We start from the raw sequence: 24,328 nt of genomic DNA on the forward strand, positions 1-24,328 counted from the left end.
CCTGAGTTCTGCTGAATTTTGCAGCCTGCACAAAAACTAATTTTTTTTAAAAAGCTCTAAAGAAAGTGTACAAAGGTGGTTTAACCTATGTACACTTTCTTTAGGGCTTTTTAAAAAATGTAGTTTTTATGCAAGCTGCAAAATTCAGCAGAACTCAGGGAAGAATCATTCAATTGTGCAACACTGTTGTAGAGTACGTAATTAATAATCTAGTGACTCAGCTAAAAGCAGTATGAACACACCGTAGTGATCAATTGAACAAGTGATCATCTATGCCTCATTAATTTAAAAAAAAACCATGGGTTTGAGAATGGTGTTAATTATTTTGATTTAATGAAATTATATTAAATAGATGTACAGGAAATTCCATTAAGTGGCCAACCATGTACTACATCATCATCATCACCACCACCACAATCACAATTTTACTGCCGTTTTCCATGCTTGTGTGGGTTGACTGTGACTAACTGATGGCATGAGGCCCCTGTTACCATCAAGCAAATTTGAAACAAGGTTTGTAGTGGGATGCCCATCTTATCAATATCCCACTTTTTACAGTGCAGAAGCTGGGTTTATATGTAGGAATTTCAGATACGTTTCAAAGAGTTTTGTAGTGCCATTACTTTTACATTTTACTTTTATCCTCTTCACCACTGATCGGCTCGTTAGCCGCTTGGACGGTCGGTCATGTCTCTGTTACGCACTGTTGGCAAGTACTGGGCATGCACTGGCGCCTGAATATATCTGGGACCTGCTCCAATGTTGGTCAAGTCTGGTCTTGAAAGAGCTCACACTCGGTACTGTCACAAAACTTTCTGGCAGGTTTTTTGTTCCAAGAATTCACAATTCTCACTCCGAAAAAGTTCGCCCTCACAGTTTTCTGCCCTTGTGGCTTCTTCAACCTTGAGCTGTGACCCCTTGTGGAGCGGGCATCTGCCAGCTCCACGTATGGACACTCGACTGAGTGGTGCCCTTTGAGATGTTTATACACCTCAATTTGGTCACCCCTTGACCGTCTGTAGTATATAAGCGAGCAGTTGCTGTATCTCTCTGGATAACTGAGGTGCCAAAGTGCAGGCACCAGTCTGGTGGCCCTCCTGTGGACATTTTCAATCAACTGACAGTCCCTAGCATATCTCGGGGACCAGACAAGGTGAGAGTATTCCGGGCGGGGAAGCAAGTCACTTTTTAAAGATAGTTACGAGTGATGGACTGGATAGATATCTGAACGACGTTCCTATAAGTTGCTTGATTCACCTTCGTCTCACAAAGGCCCGAGAACTTCAGTTCATTGTCAACATACACATCCAGGTCCTTTTTGCATTCAGTCTCTCTATTAGTGCAGTTTCTTCATCCTGTTGGGACATTTGTTATGCATCCTTACTGTTGGTATGACCCAGGTGCATCCTCTTACACTTTGTGATATTGAATGTTAACAGCCATTTCTTCAACCACTCTTGAAACTCAAGAGATCTTTCTGCAGCTCTTCGCAGTCTGTTTCGTTCTCAATTTCCCTGAATAACTTGGCATTATCCGGAAACATTTGTATGGAGGGGTGTATAGATTCCACCATGTCATTTATGAAACAAGCAAACAACAATGGACCCAATACACTGCCCTGTGGTACCCCACTTTTCATGGGTACACATGACGATTTCGTACCATTAATCACCGCACACTGCTTGCGATCAAGCAGAAAGTCTCTGATCCATGTTAGGACACTTCGCCGAATCTCGTACCCTTCCAGTTTAATAATCAGCCTTTCATGGGGGTACGCTGTCGAAAGCCTTGGCAAAATCATAGTACAGTATATATTGTCAATATTGCCACCCTATTCCAGAATTTGGGTCCAAACATCCAGTACCTTAAGTAATTGTGTTAAGCAGGAGCGTCCCGGCATAAAACTGTGTTGGCTGTCCTTTAAAAGGTTGTTTCATAGTAGATGTTCCATTATGGAATCACTTATAATGCCATTTTCCAATCACTGGGGACCTTTTGCTCATCTAGGCATTTACAGAACAGGATCTTCAGGGGCTCAGCAAGCTCGTTGACAACTCTTAGTACTCTGGGATGCACCATGTCAGGGCCGGGATTCTTATGAACCTTTAGCTTTGACATTTTACTTCTGAGAACACAATGCGGGTCGGCACTGTATCAAACCATCTGCCCTCAAATGCAGGAAGATTGTTCGCATCTTCTCTTGTGAACACCGAGGAAAAGAATTTGTTCAACGCCTCCGCCTTGACCTGGTCAGAATCTGCGTAACTACAGTACCATCTTTAAGCCTCAGGTCCGATACACTTTCTCACATTTTTAATTTCGACTTTGAGTAGCAGTAAAGTGCCTTTGGGTTTGACTTTATGTTGCTCACATTCCGCCTCTGGAACTTTTTTTCAGCTGTTCTACACTCTGACTTTGTTTGGTTCCTAGATCGGGCATACATCCTCCTGTCCTGCCATTTTTCTGTACTGTATCTTTATACTGTACAGGCATTCCTTGATTTATGAAAGAGTTCTGTTCCTGAAACCCTTTCGTAAATCAGATCATATTTTCCCGTAGACTTCCATTATAAAAGCTGAGGTACATTCATATAATTGTCTCCCTTCAAAAATGTAATAAAATAATATTACAAAGCATGTTTTTAATGGAATTATTTGGTGTATATAATGAGTATAAGCTAATAATAAACATACGTACATGCAGTGAAGCACCTTGAAGTAACTGATTATGATGCAGGATAAGACTGTGAGGCCCAACCAGGACATAAGGTTTTAATTTCATATTGACAAACCAAGAGTAAGTCTACTGCACTGTACATACACTTCATATGTATTGAGGTGCTTCACTTTCACTGGATTTAATATTTGATTAAATTTTATCTGAGGAAAAAGGACTAAACTTGCTGTATCCCGTTAGCATTTTAATCATTCCATCGGTTTTAGATCAAACTCTGGGATACTAAACACATCAGTACAGTATTCCCTTTGTAAAACTATCTTGAGTCAGTGCCTTGCGACTGCTTCATATAGTGATCCTGTGAGCCATGATAACTAAAACTACATGCCTTTTATTTTTAGTTTAACATTTCATAATACGTAAAGTACAGTACAGTACTGTATGTTGCTTTTAGTTTAATTGTCTTTATAAACTGATCAGATCTGATTTGGGAATCCCTGAGATGCTTGTGTCAGCACCTCAGCATCTTCCAATGCTGTCAAAAAAATAAAATAAAAATAAATAAAATAAATAAAAGTATAAGACAGTGAGAAAAAATGTAACTTCAGATATTTCACATGCAAATCAAAACGTGGGACACCCCCATACATAACTTCAGATTTTTGTAAATCAGGGGCTGCCTGTATTTGTAAAATTAATTGAAGTAGACAGCTTGTATGTACAGATATTAAACTGATCGTAGACTTGTAGATAAATTACATGTGGACGTTTTACATAGCTCTCTGGGTCAGTTTGTGAATAGCCAGCTTAAAGTAGAATGGATTGTTTATCAAGGTAATTGAAGAGTTTGCAAGTAGTTACAGTACTTTAAAATTTTGTGATATGATAATTAGTGTAATGTAAATATGCCAATGGTCTACCATGCTTTTGTATCTCCTTCCTCTTACCAATAATAATACCAGCATTATAAGATTGACTTTTCACATTAATGTTTTCTTCCTGTTGAATTTCTTTTTGGTTTTGTAATAAACTGAGTGCGAGTGTGGTGAAGCTTTATCACAAATTTATTACATTAATACGTGACATACATTGTGAAATACAATAAAGCTGATAATTTACATGATATATATAACTAATTTGAATTTTACAGTATGTGTTCAATGTTTTACTCTCTCTATTGTTCTGGATGGATTTCAAGTCATTCACTTGAATCCCAGTTCACTGTGAAAATGTTCTGATGAAGTTTATTTGTTTACAGAGGATCCACCACGCCCACCACCACAGGGAAGCTCGAATCCCTTTGAGACGATTCTCAAGTCCGAAGCTTAAGAGTTAATTAAAGGCCTTCAGCTTTTTGGGAATTTGAATAGAAAAGAAATGTTTGACACTGTCTTGTTGCGATCTGATAACTTGTATATCCAAACTCACTATATCCAAATATGTTAGTTGATAGTGCAAATTATTTGGAGTATCCCGCGCCCTACTAGTATTGTTTTCCTCGTAAGCTATAGTGAAAAGTTCGTAACAACAGTGTAATCTGACATGGATGCTGGTGCTCCAGTTGCCAGTAATTAAAAAAATGTTTCTGTCATCATGGCATATTACCATCATATGTTATAGCTTAATATCTCTTATATTCCTTGTTTGAAAAATCTTACCTCACATGTGCATAATTTTATTTAAGACTAAGGCTTTTCTCTTAAATTATATTAATGTTCACAAGGTTTTATCTAAATGTTGAGAAATTTCAAGTTGGAAAAGTTTGGGGGAAGTTAGAACAGTCTGAATTACATCAGTAAGAAACTTGTATCAGTTTTTTTATTTTATAAACTCGAGTAATACAGTGTACAGTGTCCAAATAGATCCTGTTTCGGCCAAATAGGTCCGGTTTGGGCAAAATAGGTCCGGTTAAGTCAAAATAGGTCTGCTGGGGCCAAATTGGTCCGAAGTAGATTATCATAGAAAACGGGTAATTTGCATCACAGAAAATGTGAAATATTTCTAATTTCTGGGAAAGTTGGTTATCTACTTATCATAGAAAACGGGAAATTTGTATCATAGAAAATGGGAAATATCTACTTTCCGGGAAAGTTGGTTATCTACTTTCCCGAAAAGTAGATAATCTACTTTTCGGGAAAGTAGATTTTTTACTCTTTTTGGAAGTAGATTATCGATTTTTGGGAAATATTAACATATTTTCCAAAGTAGATTATCATAGAAAACGGGAAATTTGCATCACAGAAAATGTGAAATATTTCTGCTTTCTGGGAAAGTTGGTTATCTACTTATCATAGAAAACGGGAAATTTGTATCATAGAAAATGGGAAATATCTACTTTCCGGGAAAGTTGGTTATCTACTTTCCCGAAAAGTAGATTATCTACTTTTCGGGAAAGTAGATTTTGGACTTTTCGTGGAAGTAGATTATCGACTTTTGGGAAATATTAATATATTTTCCAAAGTAGATTATCATAGAAAATGGGAAATTTGTATTACAGAAAATGTGAAATATTTCTACTATCTGTGAAAGTTGGTTATCTACTTATCATAGAAAACGGGAAATTTGTATCATAGAAAATGGGAAATATCTACTTTCCGGGAAAGTTGGTTATCTACTTTCCCGAAAAGTAGATAATCTACTTTTCGGGAAAGTAGATAACCAACTTTCCCGGAAAGTAGATATTTCCCATTTTCTATGATACAAATTTCCCGTTTTCTATGATAAGTAGATAACCAACTTTCACAGATAGTAGAAATATTTCACATTTTCTGTAATACAAATTTCCCATTTTCTATGATAATCTACTTTGGAAAATATGTTAATATTTCCCAAAAGTTGATAATCTACTACCACGAAAAGTCGATAATCTACTTTCCCGAAAAGTAGATAATCTACTATTCGGGAAAGTAGATAACCAACTTTCCCGGAAAGTAGATATTTCCCATTTTCTATGATACAAATTTCCCGTTTTCTATGATAAGTAGATAACCAACTTTCCCAGAAAATAGAAATATTTCACATTTTCTGTTATGCAAATTTCATGTTTTCTTTGATAATCTACTTTGGAAAATGTTAATATTTCCCCAAAAAAGTCGAAAATCTACTTTCCCGAAAAGTAGATAATCTACTTTTTGGGAAAGTAGATAACCAACTTTCCCGGAAAGTAGATTTTTCCCATTTTCTATGATACAAATTTCCCGTTTTCTATGATAAGTAGACAACCAACTTTCCCAGAAAGTAGAAATATTTTACATTTTCTGTAATACAAATTTCCCGTTTTCTATGATAATCTACTTTGGAAAATATGTTAATATTTCCCAAAAGTTGATAATCTACTTCCACAGAAAATGTGAAATATTTCTACTTTCTGGGAAAGTTGGTTATGTACTTGTTATAGAAAACGGGAAATTTGTATCATAGAAAATGGGAAATATCTTCTTTCTGGGAAAGTTGGTTATCTATTTATCATAGAAAACAGAAAATTTGTATCATAGTGTAAGGGCGGGGGCACGCTGCCACCACTGAACCACCGAGGGCACCCTCATATTCTTACTTCTCTGTCTTATTTCCTTCAATTGTTCTGTCTACATATTTCAGTTCATGGTTACTACATAACCTCAGTTCTTTTGGTAGCATGATGAGGGAAGGCACATGGGTACTGTAATTCTGGTATCAGGGTCACTTGGACAGAATAAAGGTAATACTGATGTGAAAGAAACACCCCAAATATACTCTAAGAAATGGTTTATTAATATGAAATCTAAGTAGGGAAAAAGATGTCATTAACATACAACTACAAGGCTCAACCCTTGGCTTAACAACTGCAATTCACTTAGATACTGTACTCTTACTACTTCTTATAACACTGCTGGTGGTACCTTACATTAACAGTTATCTGGATCAACTCCTTGGCTTTTCTTAACTGCCACTCCAATCAGATACTTTTACTTCTTTCAACATTACTGATGGTACATGACATTACATACAGTTATAAGACAAACTTACATCTGATACCTTAGACTGTTGTTAATGCATACGAGATGCACTCACAACACGTTAATACTGATACCAACAAATTACATGGGATAATTATATTCCAGATAATTATCCCCAATCAAATACAACAAACACTGTGGACCATATAACTGTACGGCGTGTCCCAGGGTAGGACACTGGCGTCTCACAACTGACGACCACTGTTATGATCGGTGGTAGTTGAACACATGGTCGAGAGTCTGGGGTCTAGCCCCCCACGATGCATAGAGCAAATTAATCCTGCTGAATGGGCGACATCGTCCATTACAGCTAACTGTTAGGTATCCACGGACCCCGGGAGGCAGCCAGTGGGGTGTTCAAATAACCCACACACTGGATTTGAGACAAAGTTGGAGAAGCGTTACGGGAAGCATGGCGATGACTCAATTACACAAAATCTTTCGTCTCGCAACGTCATACGACATTTATATTACTAGTAATTCTTACACTGAGTAAATGACAATTTCACTGTTACAACATGAACACTGACACTCATAAAATTGACTAAGTCAAACTGAATGGCTATATCAGCAGGGAACACACGCTTACATACCCGAGACAAAGTTGGAGAAGCGTTACGGGAGGCTGTTCCTCCTTCCTCACATGGGGTTTTATACCCGTGAGTTGCCAGAGGTGGCTACTCACGCATTGACAAAAATTACATACAAACCAACTGTTACACTTTCAAAGATGACCCTCAGTTGACACGGGTCTGGCGAATTACTTAAGTTGATTTACATAAACTAATTCAAGATTGAGCTTGCCAGGAGAAAGTGGAATATACACATTGACAACGGTGTTCACAAGGCGGGACTTACGGAGGGAGCCTTGGTGTAAAACGTTGAGAGGGAAAAACGCTTTTCTTCCTAGGGATGTTTTGCGGATGCGGAATATAAGAATCAACAGGTTTAAAACAGACCTGCAGTCAATGTGACCATGACAAAGCTCCCCCTTTCCCCAAGATTCTTATTATGCGGTAATGTTCGCTAAACATGTACAGTAGCTACACAGATTCTTTAAATAACTGTTACCTTTGGTCGTGGTTTCACACTACATACACTCATAACAACACATGAGGACTATTACAGGCATCTGGCACAAAAAGATATACAAAACAAGAACACAATGGTTACATACATGGAATAAACGGTAGTTTAAAAAAAACCAATCTATTATCACTGACAACATTGAATAGAGCAAAAAAATACAGGTAAATACACATACATAGGAGAATAATGTACTGATGTAGGAAAAGCATAAAAATGGGGTTACATACATAAAAAAAATTTTTTCACACAATACACACTGGAGATACAGCTTCTCAAATCAAGGAAATTTTCATTGAGGAGATCGATCAAATGCTTACTCGACACCCCTGAAATTTAACTTAGACTTCTCAAGCTAGGACATAGATGAACGGACCCTATCGAGCCGAAGGAATGATTTGTTTGACTTTATACCAAAAAGTGATGTCCTACTCGCGAGAGGCAGCAACATTCGAGCGATCCCTAACGAGCGGAGATATTCCCAAGAATACAATGCAATACGAAACGGTCCTTATGGGAGCACAACCAAACCAAAAAACTGTCTGTACTTATGGCATTTGCCATTTAGCGGAAATCGGTGACATGCTTCATGCCCGACCCCACCTAAAAGTCACGAACACTACTCCTATACACAACAAGAAGCCTAGCTAGGACTTAACACACAAAACTTGAGAACTCACAACTGGTATCTTTACTCAAATAGTAACCGGTACCCATCAGATGATTGCATAACTGCCAATCCATCTTCCAATCTCTATGTCTTTATTGCAAATTGACAACCCCTCTCCGAAAAAAAAAAAATAAATAAAATTCACAGATACCTACATACTCACAAACCTTCCCATTGCACCACATTCCACACTCACATGGGCAAACGACATACTCACTTTCCACAACTTACTGATGCACGGCAACAACACATTTTCTCACTTTCCAGTTGTACTTCTAAATTGCAACACAAATATGCAAAACATCACTCATCACCATGCACAGCAACAACCAATGCATTCCAGTTAAAAGGTCTATAACCCTTTAAAGATATCTCGGCAATACTGATGCCAGTGTCTCACACTAGTAAGAGAGGCATTCCTTACTCTTCTTCCCTTCTACACCTCCCTGTCCATCAGGCCATTCACCTGATGAAACAACTGGTGGTGAGATATGGGTGACATTCCTGTGAATGAACACGTCTCCACCCATATACTTCTCAACTCTACACATCAACTCATCGGACACAGGTTCTGAGCTGACGGCCATGAACTGTCCCCTTGTGACGGCCATCATGCCTGGAGGTCACAACAACTCATTGTAACTACACAACACGGGCACAGTGTACACCTTCAAATACAATCGGATTACTGCCTTACTGACCTTCTAATACACACAAACTCTTGAAATACTGTTCAAAATTATTACTCACTTCCCTAATGATAATACTGGATATGTGAACTTTTACTTTAGGTCTTCACTGAACAATACACGAGAAAAACATCACTGTACTCTTTTGTCACTTTTCAAGAAACACTGTGCAAACTCAAGGCAAGGTACTTACTATTGACAATCTCTGTATGGTGCAACCCTGTATGAACTCTTCCCAAATTACACTGTACTCTAGAAAATCAACCAACTTTAAAGAGAACCATAGACATTTCCATTACTGAGAGTCATGCTCACAAAAAAAATTGATACAGTAATACTTTACGAGAAATGTCCCCTCGGAACTCAACAAGTATTCACTGTCTTTTCAATTGCAATGATTTTAACTGTTATCACTTCACATGTACTCTGTTGTACGCACAATTGGGGGTCCTTACAAGTATTTTCAACGATCCATTTTCAAAGATTGCGTTCATTTACAGATGTCCATATCACCCCAGAGTCCTCAACCCATCAATGCAATTGCTGAAATTATACATGTATTAGATCTCAAAAAATCATAAAACACACTTACTGACAAGGCCTGTAAGTCTACTCTGCTAGAAACTACTGCCCTTTGTACTAAAATTAGAAGCTAATAGAAACAACACAAAAATACAATGTACTAAGAAATATAACACAACTCGTGTTATACCAATAAATTCACTTGTCAAAACTGACGTCAACTGAGAACTAAAACACTTCCACTTGAAACCACAACAAATACATCCAATATATGTCACAATTTCAAATAACACTAAGTTACATAACCTTAGTACAATTATGGCCTTCCGGTGACACTCAGAAATGAACGCTGCCCACAATACTCTTATAACGGCAGGCGTTCACTGCTCGCTCATTGTCTGTAAATATCAAAGTATTAACTCGAGTGGTCACAACAGTTGCTATGGTATCAGTGTAGAAAGGCACCCAAAAATATTACCATGGTATACAACTAACACTTTCCTGAGATTTCACAAAAAGAATACAAAACAAATATAAGTTAGGTAGCTGACCCTTGTTTCTCAGACACTTACTAATCCTCTGAACATTTCATGTTTCTGCACTTTACTGTACACTTTACTTTAAAAAGATTTCTAATTTCCTTGAGGCAATTGTTCTAACCTAACTTCAAGTAAGTATTTACTTTAAACTGTTATTAACTTCTCCGCAAAACTTCAATTTTTTTTTTTGTGCACATTTCCTTGACTCTGTTCCCACACAACAAAATGAGTACCCAATGAAATAATTAAGTTCCAACTAATTCGTACAGAATTACATACTATACTGTAAACTGGAAAATTACTGACAAAATTATTAGCAATCTGAAATATTCATTAGTTACAGTGAAATGGTTATTAGGTACCTGTACAGAGAAATGGTTAATACAAATCACCCTTAAAAAAAAAATACCCACAGTATCACATTTATTCCTCCTGACCTGATACCATGTAAATTACATCCCACCCATGCCACCATTGTAAGGGCGGGAGCACGCTGCCACCACTGAACCACCGAGGCCACCCTTATATTCTTACTTCTCTGTCTTATTTCCTTCAATTGTTCTGTCTACATATTTCAGTTCATGGTCACTACATAACCTCAGTTCTTTTGGTAGCATGGCAAGGAAAGGCACATGGGTACTGTATTTCTGGTATCAGGGTCACTTGGACAGAATAAAGGTAATACTGAGGTGAAAGAAACACTCCAAATATACTCTAAGAAATGGTTTATTAATATGAAATCTAAGTAGGGAAAAAGATGTTGTTAACATACAACTACAAGGCTCAACCCTTGGCTTAATAACTGCAATTCACTTAGATACTGTACTCTTACTACTTCTTACAACACTGCTGGTGGTACCTTACATTAACAGTTACCTGGATCAACTCCTTGGCTTTTCTTAACTGCCACTCCAATCAGATACTTTTACTTCTTTCAACATTACTGATGGTACATGACATTACATACAGTTATAAGACAAACTTACATCTGATACCTTAGACTGTTGTTAATACATACGAGATGCACTCACAACACGTTAATACTGATACCAACAAATTACATGGGTTCACTACCCAACATGGGATAATTATATTCCAGATAATTATCCCCAATCAAATACAACAAACACTGTGGACCATATAACTGTACGGCGTGTCCCAGGGTAGGACACTGGCGTCTCACAACTGACGACCGCTGTTATGATCGGTGGTAGTTGAACGCGTGGCGAGAGTAGATTATCTACTTTTCGAGAAAGTAGATTATCGAATTTTCGGGGAAGTAGATTATCGACTTTTGTGGATATATTAACGAATTTTCCACCAAAGTCGATAATCTAACCGGACCTATTATGCCTAAACCGGACCTATTTGGCCCAAACGAGAACTATTTGGCTCCAATTGGACCTATTTGTCAAAACTGCACCTATTTGGCTTTAACTGGACCTATTTGGCCCAAACTGAACCTATTTGGCCCAAACTGGACCTATTTGGCTCACCCTAGCCCATCATGGCCCACCCTGGCCCATCATGGCCCACCCTGGCCCATCATGGCCCACCCTGGCCCATCATGGCCCAACCTAGCCAACCCTGGCCCAGTATTTGCCAACAGTGAGTGACAGAGACGCGACCGATCGCCCGGGCGGCTCGCGAGCCGATCTTTTGGTGAAGAAGATAAATGAAAAGGAAAAGTAATCAGAGACGTGACTGATCGCCCAAGCGGCTAACAAGCCGATCAGTGGCGAAGAGGATAAAAGTAAAGTAAGAGTTTGTATCTTGTAAACACAATTTGCACAAAATATCTCAAAACATATTTGTTTCAAAGTATTTTGAGGATTCAATGATTCTCCAGTTATTTTTTCCTTTACTATATACTGTATTACTGAACTGTACTGTATTACAAACCTACAAATTGTGTTTTCTTTCTGTTGTTAGTCAGTGTTCATCAGTATATGTAAGCTTGTGTATATCTCTTAGGTATACTGTAGTTGTAATGAGTTCTTAATGTCTTATGTTGACTAGAAAGAAATTGTTGGTAGGGACATAAACAAGATTTCTGACAAGACCCGACAGTTGTAGGAAGTTTGCCTCAGATGGACTCTTATATGTAGTAAGTTTTTAGGGTTGGATATTATAAGGACACTATATTATAATATTTATTTTATATTGTAGAAAAATACCTTCTTTTTATATTTTAAGTAGATTTTAGCCGACGGATAATCTTTAACCCATGTAGGATGTAAAATTAAACCATAAAATAATTTTGTAGCGTTGATCAATTGATGTCGTTCAATGTTAAAGAGGATGTGAAGTAATAAGGTGAGTAATAAATCATAATGCAGATGGTAAAGCTGTTCCATGTAAATATATGTAACTCAGGGATGGTTTTACTAAATAAGTATAAATACAGTCTAAAACACAGGTTTTTAAAGAAATTTGCTTTCTCTCTTGTCGATGAAAGTTACAGGGGAAAATATGTAAGTATGAAATGGTTACAGGAATTATTAGTACAGTGTAGGTTTATGTGAATGCAAGTGGGAGGATGCATGTGGTCAGAGTTTTATGTATGTATGGGTTGTTGGAGGAGTGTTTCAGCGTGATTGTTGTACACTCGGTAAAAAAACTATCGTTACAATTCCTGCGTGAAACAAACTGACACTACAAACGAAGTGTTTCAAAAAGGCCACTGAGGCATTCCTCACATTGGTAGCCCTGCACGTGTATGGGTTCGGCCACTCGTGCTTGAAAAGTGATCGGCACTCAAACGAGTCAGAGTTAGTGCTGCCACACCAACACAATTTGAAACTTGATCAGAACTCAATGTCTCATTTCTCCATGTTGAATACACATTGTGTTGTAGCGGCCTAATATTTTTATTTACGTAATAAGTGCTACCAACATTTCCCGATATTTTACATAAAGAATGTGTATGTTATATGAACTGTGGAACTATTCAGATGTTTCGGAACAGCATGGTATATTTTCCGAAACGAATAAAGAATGACAAAATGTGGCATTAGCCCAAAGTGAAGTAGCAATACAAATACAGATTCGAAATTCAGTTGCAAAATAATCTTTATCCACTAATTTTGCCAAACATATACAGTAAGGCATTCCTCTATGGCAACTCATTTACTTCCATGGTAACTGTAGTCCACGGTGTGTGGAACCTTTAATATAACAGTTTAACATATCTAGATATACTGTACTGACATTCTCCAGTCATATTGTAACAAAGTACAGTACAGTAATTCAATATTGTCAATGAAATGGCTAATTTCGGCCTACCAAATTAAGTATGAAATGTCTCGCATTCAGGCCTACCAACCCTCGCGAAACAACGGGAATGTTCAGTTGGAAAATCATTGGACCCCACCTGTACTGTAGTTTCTTTTACCGAGTGTACCTTGGTATGAGAAGTTTTAATGGAGGGGCATTACAACCAAACTGATGTATAAAAAAAAAATGGTCATAAGTGGGAAGAGTTATAGTGTACTCACGAGTTATAAGGTGGGTGTAAATGTCCTGTACAGTTGTACAGGTATGTGCATATGAAACAGAGATGGCCAGCTGAGTACAAGCTTTAGTATGAATTTTCTGAGATATTTTGTAAATATGGGATTAAGTGAGGAATGTGAGGTAAGGAAATGAGGGTGGAGGTACATTTTGAAGGAAATTACTTGTTCAAAGAGACCTGAAGTTAGATTGAAGAACAGTTAGGGAATTTTTAAACGAGAAATGTAGGGATGATATAATGAATGGAATAAGAGAGATTTGAAAATTTATTACAGTACTGCATCTACAATATACTTTTTTTTTAATGTAGGAATATGTGTATTGGAGTTCATATAAAAACTTTTGTTTGTAAACTAACATGTTACAGAAACTGGCACTTTCTTTCAAACAAATGGTTTATTTGGCTGGTAATTGAATAGTACAAGAAAATGGCAGTACTGTGGTAAGGACACAAATTCTTCACATTTTCAATGTTCATGTATTATTTATAATGTTATTGTGGATGGTACATTTTGCAGTACTACATTAGACATTAGGATATAGGAAGGTTGTATTATTTTTCATACAGCTATTTCAGTTAATGCCTTAATGTATATTTTATTGCTTGTATGTATTGTCACTTGGAGAAGTAGTGGCAGTAAATTAATTACTGTTTGGATAACCAGCTGTGTACATTTATTTGTAGATAAAGTTTTTAGATTGCATCGAGGAGTCGATGTTTAGTGCTTATACCGTATAGTTTTAAGTTATGGTATTACAAAAATTTGGACATATTTTTTTACAATATTTAAAGTACTGTATGTTAAATTGAGAGTTGACCTACTTATTGGTTACCATGTATCCCAAGTACAGTATATGATGCTGATTTTTTCTGATGCAGTACAGTGCCTCTACATATTGAACATTTCTCAGTGTGAATGTTATTAATCATTTATCATTGAAAGTTTTTCTTTTAAACCCTTCATGACATTTCCTTTTAGAGGGCCATAGGACTAACAACCCTTCAGACAAGGCACAATAAGGCAGATCTCAATGAAACATTCAAAATCTTTAAAACGATGGAAAATATGAAACTGGGCTATTCCTTTGTGATGTCATTCACAAGGGGAATGGCCTACCACCTAAAACATTGGAATAAAAAATAGTACAGTAGTGGGCATCAAAATAGCCCTAGACAAAATTATGAAGAACAATGGAGGGATCCTACACATCCCAATGGCCTCCTTCCTTCAGCAAGGCCATCTTCAGTGGTTGGCCATTAGGTAAATAAGGTAGAATGCCATTGAAACCATTTAATATTTTGGCTGAGTCTTTTTACCTCAATACAGTACCACTTATACAGGAGAGGGATTTGTTCTGTGGTCATAAATGGTTGAATTTAATACTGTATACAGTATAATGAAGTAAGTATGAGCTCCATAGATTAGTTGGTAATGCTATGAACTCCCAACCCACAGGACACAGCTTTAGTACTGTGGTAAGGCAAGGTCACAATTCTGCTTTGGTGTACATTAAGCTATTTGTCAGCTGAGTCAGTGACTTACGGTCGACTAACCTAGCCCTTCTCATTCACGGGTTGTGGGATGCAGCATATGAGGTGATGTAGGATTAAAAATTTTACTATCACTGGTTTCATAAAACACTTGATGTAAATACTCAGGATTTTGATTACTTTGCAGCAAGCTCAATGAATTGAGGGAAATTTTGATATATTTCCAGTGCACTGCATTATTTTTTTTATTATATTTTTTGCTGTCAAACACTCGGTGAAATTTAAATGATTATTAATTGTGAAGTGAAGAATGTGCTTTTTAGTGTCCAGTATTCAATAACAAATTCAAAGTTAAACCCACAGTTAAAAGGCAATGAAAGCTAATTCTGTTTCATAGTACATTGTATAGTTATTAACAATTTTAGGTTAATAATTTTAGCTGATACTATTGTAACCTGTATTGATTACTAATATCAATTTGATTTGCATTAATCTCCAGATGAAAACGTAAATTGCTTTACAGTATATTAAATTAAAAAAATATATTGGGGTGTTTCAGCAAATGTTTAGAACATAATAAGGAAAGGGGCACAGTATTTTGAAATTGTAAGCATCTAGGAACAGGATAATATTTAACTAGATACTGTGGTCAATGCCATGTACAAGGAGGGGAGGTGTATATTTTTTAGAAAAAATTTTCAAAATGAAAGTAGGAGAAGTAGATGTAAGGAGTTGTGTGTAAGGGTAGATGTACAAGTACCTGGGCTGTATGTATAATACACATTCGTTTAGTTGTAGATACTAAGCTCTGTCTTTTATTTGTGTCTTTTGCAAACCTTTTTTTTTGCAATAAACAGTTGTTTAGTGAGATAGATACAGTGTATTTCAGTGTTTTAAGTTAAAAAATGAGCATGTTTCATAATTCACAGCTAATGTAATATTTCACTTGATCTTACCGACTCTGGAATCACCTTAACAGGGCAAACTTTGCATGGCAAATCATGTTGCACTATTAATATTTAGCAGACCTTATTTTTATATTTAAAGATTTAAGTAACAGGTATTTGCTTTGAATGTAACTAAGTCATTTATATAATGTTTCAGATTGTCATACTAATGTTCATCAATGTAATAAAATATGTAAAGGTAATGAATATTATGTCACTACATATGCCTGCATTCAGTCCTTTAATTTATTCCCTCTACAATTTTGATAATAAATGTGCTGTAATATTTCTCAGATATAACTAAGTCCCAAGATATAAGATTTTCCAATAAATGTTTTTGTCTGATTATCTTCTGGTTTTATAAATATCAATGCTGTGAATACCTCTTACACTTCTCACAAACACATTTAGCAATTTTTGTGTTGTAGTAAACTGAAATGGTCGAATACCTATAGGGGTTCCCCAACTTACGAACATCCAATTTATGAACACCCGCCAATACGAAAAGGGTTAAACTTGAAATTTGCAGCATTTTTATTTACCGGATGACTTGTTTTTTACTTTCATTTGCTGTCTTTTATCATTCTATTTCTTAAATTAAGTGATTTTAGATGTTAAGAAGAAAACCCAGAAATTCAAGACATGGGTTGGGTCAAATGATGAGCAAGACAGGAGGATGTATGCAACAGCCAGAAACCAAGCAAAGATAGAATGTAGAAGGGCTGAAAAGGAGTTCCAGAGGCTGGTTGCAAGCGAGGTGAAGTCAAACCCAAAGGCGTTTTACCGCTATGCAAAGTCAAAATTAAAAACGCGAGTAGGAGTATCAGACCTGAGGCTTGAAGATGGTAGTTACGCAGATTCTGACCAGGATAAAGCTGAGGCATTGAACAGCTTTTTTTTCCTCGGTGTTCACAAGAGAGGATGCAATTAACCTTCCTGTGTTTGAGGACAGACGGTTCGACACAGCACTGACACATTGTGTTCACAGAAGAGAGTATTATAAATAAACTGTCAAGGCTAAAGGTCCATAAGAGTCCCGGCCCTGACATGGTGCATCCTAGAGTGCTAAGAGAGTTGTGCAACGAGCTTGCTGAGCTCCTGAAGATTCTGTTTTGTAAATGCCTGGATGAATACAAGGTCCCCAGTGAATGGAAAGTGGCTTATGTGAGTCCTATCTTCAAGAAGGACGATCGTCACTCCACGAACAACTATAGACCGGTGAGCCTGACCAGCATAATATGTAAAGTACTTGAGAGTACACCTTTTCACATATCCGTTGAGACATTGTTACATAACTATTTGACAAATTTCGTAACCGAATGACAGAACACATATCAAATGACAATTTAAAATAACTGTTGGTGTTATGTCATTCTCCAATTGTTACATTCTCAAACTATATGTAGACTGTCGGTTTATTGTTCACGTCTGTCAACTTCATAACTTATGTCAATCACTTCCGTTAGCATGAACGAACAGTTATTTTAGATTGTCATTCGAACTGTGTAACAATGTCTCAACGGATATGTGAAAAGGTGTATTATCAGAGATGCTGCAATGGAACATCTACTACGAAACAACCTTGTAAAGGATTGCCAACGCGGTTTTATGCCGGGGGGCTCCTGCTTAACACAATTGCTCAAGGTATTGAATATTTGGACCCATATTCTGGAACGGGGTGGTAATATTGAAAATATTTATCTAGATTTTGCCAAGGCTTTCGACAGTGTACCCCACGAAAGGCTGAAAATCAAACTGGAAGGATACGGAATTCGGGGAAATGTCCTAGCGTGGATAGAAGACTTTCTACATGACCACAAGCAGTGTGTGGTGATTAATGGCACGAAATCATCATCCGTACCTGTCACAAGTGGGGTACCACAGGGCAGTGTATTGGGCCTACTGTTGTTTGTTTGCTTGTTTCATAAATGACATTCCTGACGTTGTACACTCCTCCATACAAATGTTTGCCGATAACGCGACGTTATTTCGGGAAATAATCAAGAACCAAGCGGACTGTGAAGAGCTGCAGAAGGACCTCTGTGGGCTCCAAGAATGGTCGAAGAAATGGTTGCTGAGATTTAATGTCACGAAGTCTAAGAGGATGCACCTGGGGCGTACCAACGGGAAGGAGGCGTATCATATGTCCCAACGGGATGAAGAAACTGCACTATTTGAGACTGAATGTGAGAAGGACCTAGGTGTGTATGTTGACAATGAGCTGAAGTTCTCGGGCCATTGCGAGAAGAAGGTAAGTCAGGCAAATAAATTATTGGGTCTTATAAGAAGGTCGTTCAGATATCTAGACGGTCCGTCCCTCGTAACGATCTTCAAGAGTGAAGTGCTTCACCACCTGGAGTACTGCCACCCCGTCTGGTCCCCGAGATATGCTAGGGACTGTCAGTTGGTTGAAAATGTTCAAAGGAGGGCCACCAGACTGGTGCCTGCACTTCGGCACCTCAGCTACCCTGAGAGATTGGAGCGCCTGAACTTGCCTAGCTTATACTACAGACGGGCAAGGGGTGACCTAATTGAGGTGTATAAGCATCTCAAGGGGCACTACTCAGTCGAGTGTCCTTACTTGGAGCTGGCGGACTCCCGCCCCACAAGGGGTCACAGCTCAAGGTTGAAGATGCCGCAAGTCCAGAAAACTGTGAGGGCAAATTTTTTCGGAGTGAGGGTTGTAAACTATTGGAACAATCAACCAGAAAGTGTTGTGACAGCACTGAGTGTGAGCTCTTTCAAGACAAGACTTGACCAACACTGGAGCGGGTTCAGGTACTTTCAGGAGCCGGTGTATGCCCAGTGCTTGCCAACAGTGCGTAACAGAGACGTGACCGATCGCCCAAGCGGCTAACGAGCCGATCTTTTGGTGAAGAGGATAAAAGAAAAGGAAAAGTAATGAGAGACGTGACCGATCGCCCAAGCGGCTAACGAGCCGATCAGCGGTGAAGAGGATAAAATAAAAAATTACTTGCTGTTGCGTCTTCAGCTGTGATGTGGCAAATGTAAACAATGTACCGTGAGGGCTAATATACGAGAAGTGACCGTCAGAGTTTCGGTAATTAGGGGAATGTTTCTAGACAGTTTTGTACGCTGATTACTTAGTTCTATTTACTATGTATTTTCTTGTGTAAATGTTTGATTTTCTAGATACAGGCGAGTTAAAATATAGGTTAGGTTTGCTTAGGTTAGTACATGATTTCAGCCATTTTTACACAACATAATGCAGTATACCCTAATAAAATCAGTGAAAAACTGTGTATTTTTAAACTAAATTTCAATGAAAAAACAGCGGGCGATCACGTCCCGGATAATTACCACAAGAACTACTATACGGAGTCCAATTTAAGGAAATGCCCCACCTATTAGTTAAACGTTAAAAACGTCTCTGCATGGTTTTAGTAATGCCAAATGCTCAAATCAGCCAACCACTCCCTGAAAGCCAGTGTTGACGGGATTATGGTTATTACACACCGTAAAGTCTGAGAACGTGTTAGTATAAAGTCCATATAATTATTGTTTGATATTACCAATAAGAAATATATATCAAGTTTATTTTACTTTTTCATTATTATCAATTTCGAGAAGTAATTGCATATAACTATACATAATATACCAACCAAACCGGTTACTTTGAAACATTACAACAGTGAATATGAAGCAAACGAGTTGAAACGATGCGTCCAAGCCTGAGGCTGAATATTTACGTTCCAAACTTTATCATAACTGTTTATAGACACCAGATATAACCTTATTTACTACACATAGGAAGAGGAATATATCAGATTATTTTTTTGTATCATTAGCTAATGGGATCACATGAACACTAAACACTCTAAACTAACCCCCAGGTAGCGTTAAGGTGTTTAATCATCAAATGTAATAAGCTGGGGTGCCGAACCTTCACGTGATCTGCTAACTGGTTTTACTGATGAGTCCTATCCTCATGTACTTTATTGAGTAAAAGATAAAGTTATTAAAACAACTCCACCAGCTGTGTGAAGAACCATGTAAGATATAATAAGTACCCCCTCCTCCCTTGCCTGCTCTTTAATGGAGGACTGGGCACGAGCTTCCTCCCCTGAGGCACTTCCAGATCCGATGCAGGAGGCAGTGCAGGCCCGCATCGATGCGTCTGAGCCTGTTGATCGTGCTGCTCTTACCTCCCCCTGCCATTACTGATCATCCCAGCACAGTTCGAGCTTGACAGTGCTCGTCGCTCGTTCTCTATAATATTATCTTGTGAACATGGGGTTCTCCCGTGTAACTGAAAAAAATGCCACTATTTCCCCCATCCTTAAGCCGGGAGATCCTGGGAAATATCGACCCATTAGCCTTACCTCCTGTGTTTGTAAGATGATGGAGAGGACACCCCATCGTCGCCTTCTTCACACCATAGGCGGCTTCCACAACTCCCTCAATGGTTTCATACAACATCGCAGCACAGCATACTCCATTGCTTCCATTTATCTCAATCAGACTGCCCGCATCTTCGACTTTCCTAAAAAAACGTCAGCAAATTGATTAGACAAGATTTTCCCTTTGTAAATCCATGTTGAGAGTCGTAGATTAATTTGTTTTTCTCTAAATGCGATCGGATGCTATTTGCTATAATTGATCCAAGAAATTTCCCCATTACTGACATCAAACTAATCAGTCGGTAATTTGACGCTGATGCTCTGTCTCCCTTTTTGAATATGGGTACTACATTTGCCTGTTTCCACAAGTCTGGCACAACTCCCGTGTTTAATGATTTTATAAATAAATTTACGAGGGGTCAGCTAATCTGTTCCTTACACTCTTTCAAAACTCGAGGGAAAATTTCATCCGGCCGTGGGGATTTTGTCTTCTTTAATTTATTTATCTTCTTAAGAACATCCTCTTTTCTGATAGTGATATTCTTTAATTTCTCTTCTTCATTCCCCTAAATATCAGTTCCACCTCTGGCATTTCCTCGTGAATTTCTTCTGTGAAAACTCATAAGAAGTAGTTGTTTAATGCTTTGCATATTTTCTTATTATCATCTATCACTTCCTCTCTCTCTGACTTTAAAAGCCCCACTTTGTCCTATATACCTGGAAAAATTCCTTGGCATTCGCCTTGGATTCTCTTGCTATCCTAATTTCGTAGTCCCTCTTTGCCTTCCTTACATTTTTCTTAACATTCCTAGATAGTTCATTATACCTATTTCTGAGATGCTCTTCCCTTCCCTTTAATTTCTTATAAATTCCTTTCTTTCTTCCTACGTCATGTTTAATTTTTTTGGTCATCCATCTTGGCTCATTCTTACTTGACCTAATTTTTCTGTATGGTATATTTTGTTCCTGTGCTTTACGTAGTATACTAGTGAATATATTATAGTCAATATAAATTGTTGTGTCGCCGGTGACTTCACCCGCTCCTACCGGGGACTGACCTGACTGTTCCCAGGCGACCTCACCTCGGTACCTTCTTAACCTCTCATAATCTGCCGATCGAATGTCTGGGACTCTGACCATATTGTCATTGTTTTCATTTCCCAATTTAGGGTGAACCTGATTTCTCTGTGATCACTGTTCCCTAGTTCTTCCCCTATTGTGATATCTCTGATAATATTTTCTTTATTTGTTAATACTAGGTCTAATATATTGTCACCTCTAGTAGGTTCTGAAATTAGTTCTTTTGAAAAATTGTCCTGCACTGCATCTAGGAAATCTTCAGATTCATAGTCACCTACAATGTTGTCCCAGTCAATATTTCTGAAATTGAAATCCCCCATAATGCACAGGTTGTTGTATTTTGCTGCCCTACTCATTTCCTGCCATATGGGCTGAGCTGCTTCTTTCCCAAGACTTGGGGGCCTGTAAATCACTCCCATGATTAGTTTTTCTCTCCCTTCTGCAATTTCTACCCATACAGACTCTGTTCCTATTTCACCCTTTATTGAATTATTAATACAACATTTTAATGTATCCCTGACGAAGAGTGCGGCCCCTCCCCCCTTCCTACCTTCCCTGTCCTTGTGAAAAAGGTTTTACCCCTCTATATGGTACTCCAATAAAAAGTTCTTGCTCGCCAGATTCATCCAAGTTTCGGTGATTGCTATGACGTCTACATTCTCGGTACATACAACCGCTCTCAGCAAGTCTATTTTATTTCTAACGCTCCTACTGTTTGTATAGTATACATTTAAACCTACTCTTCCCTGGTCCTGTTTTACCCCTTGTCCTGAGTAACCAATTTTACTCCCCAGGACCTGCTTGTTTTTTGATTCCCACTTACCCTGACCTCTCTCTACTGGCGAAACACCCCCTTTGGAGTGACAATTTTACACTCCAGGGAGGCAGACAACGTCTTTACCTCCGCGCGCGACAAGTGTACCCCCGTCACGACTGTACAGGTAGTCGTTGCCATAGGATGGTTGCCAGTTCTCAATGAACGCCCAACCATTGCTTGCACAATGTTTTTCCAGTTGGCAATTTATAGCAATTGCCCTGGACAGCCATTCATCGCCAACTCTTCTTCTAGGCAAGACACCACATACTATAGGGATCCTTCCCCTATCTCTAACCTTCCTTAGCGCCTCCCTATACCTCTTGAAAAGTTCTTCACTCCTAACCTTTCCTTTGTCGTTATCTCTTACAGGAAGACACACTACTGACTTGGTACCATCCTCTCAGCTACATGCCCTATCCCAGTCCCAGGAAAACACACCCTAGTCCTACGTTTCCTATCTCTTGCACAAAAAGTCCTATCTAAAACCTCACCTGGCTGTCCCCAACTACCACGACCTTACCACTGGGCAGGGTCTGAACAACTGCCCCTTTCTCTCCTGGCACCACACCGTCCTGCCTCTTCTCTTCCTCGCCAGCTTCCTCCAACACTTGGTAGGGGTTACTGCACTACACACTTTGGTCAGCTTTCCTGAGTCTGACCCTAGTCCCCTTGGAGACAACCACTCTCCACCCCTGCTCCTTCTGACTCTCCTTCGCAGGTGTCCTGTTAAGGAGTTCAGTCCTGAGGGCTTCGTTCTCCCTTTTAAAAACGTCTATCTCTCTCCTCAACTGCTCCAGCTGACGTAACAGAGTGGCAAGGGGTCGTCTTTCCTCACACACTGTCCCTTTTCCCCCCACAACACAACGATCCACGGCGGCCATTTCCTATGGTCACTAACACGAGCACTTAGGGGCACGTCCTTCTCCAATCTAGGTCAGGTCGGTACTGAGAGAATACTTGTTAAAATTCTATATTTGCCACTGCTACTACGTCCACTCATCGTCCAACCTGTGTCCATAAATAAATAAGGTAACATAAGTTAAACTCAAACAGAGAGAGAGAGAGAGAGAGGTACTGGTACATTCATCACTGCAACTTGCTGCTTATATTCCCCCGTCATAACACCCCAGTGACCTCACTTCACCCCTCTCCCAAGTAAGTCCCTGGCTCCTGCCTCCCTGGCCTTGTCACACCTCACCTCTCGTGACCTGGCATCACCGCATTCCTGCAGGACCCATTGTCACAGGCTTTCTAACATCACGGGCGTGGAAATACAATCGAGTCCCTATCTGATCAAAATTTTTTGTACATGGTACACGGCGTATGGCACATGGTACACAGACACCAAATTATGGTACAAATACCATAATTATGGTACGCAGCGAAACTCTGGCTGCCGGACTCTTTCTCGGGGAAAAGTTATTGGAGTCGCCAGCGACCATGTTTCGGCTACGTCCGGTTTCGTGAATTTGTTTTCAAATGTGTCTCCATATTAAAAAGATTAACATAGCTACATCTGTTATGAATAAAAATGACTTTTATGACACTATACCAAAGAAATTATAGTTATAAGTTTCAAGTCAGAAACAAAAGAGAGACCATTCGGACATACGCGGTGAAGCCCACAGAGTTTTCAGGAGTCGCTGGAAATTTCACCAATCCCAGTTCAATGTACGTACTGTAGGTATTGATTGCCATTTCATTTAAAGCCTCTCAAACTAAGCAATTTTATACACAATATACTTTTCAAGTGATATACATCTACTAACCCGTGTGTAATTTGTGATTTTATTGATTTTTTTTTCACACATAAGCCTCATCCTGTCTAGAGTGTATGCATCGACGAATGTGATTGGACAGTTTCCCTTCACCTCCGCCCACTTTCCAAATAAGGAAAGACAATAACTAGTTTTGCCTTTAAGGGCATGTCATCTCGGGACA

At 38.6% G+C, this 24,328-nt stretch overlaps 1 protein-coding gene across 8 annotated transcripts in view; it reads left to right on the top strand.

Annotated features, from left to right (window-relative positions):
• Nucleotides 1–4,483, top strand: part of LOC121862882 (SPARC-related modular calcium-binding protein 2-like) — a 142,209-nt gene extending 137,726 nt beyond the window's left edge. For all 8 annotated transcript variants that reach the window (XM_042361258.1, XM_042361261.1, XM_042361262.1 and 5 more), the window contains one exon: nt 3,935–4,483. Coding sequence is in view for 1 of the 8 variants with exons in the window: in XM_042361261.1 (XP_042217195.1) it covers nt 3,935–4,005 (71 nt within the window). In the remaining 7 variants the exon portion in view is untranslated. The remainder of the gene's footprint in view (nt 1–3,934) is intronic.
• The last annotated feature ends 19,845 nt before the right edge of the window (nt 4,484–24,328 follow it).

This window comes from Homarus americanus, unplaced genomic scaffold (assembly GCF_018991925.1).
Source record: "Homarus americanus isolate GMGI-L3 unplaced genomic scaffold, GMGI_Hamer_2.0 scaffold24922, whole genome shotgun sequence".
NCBI classification, from domain to species: Eukaryota; Metazoa; Arthropoda; class Malacostraca; order Decapoda; family Nephropidae; genus Homarus; species Homarus americanus.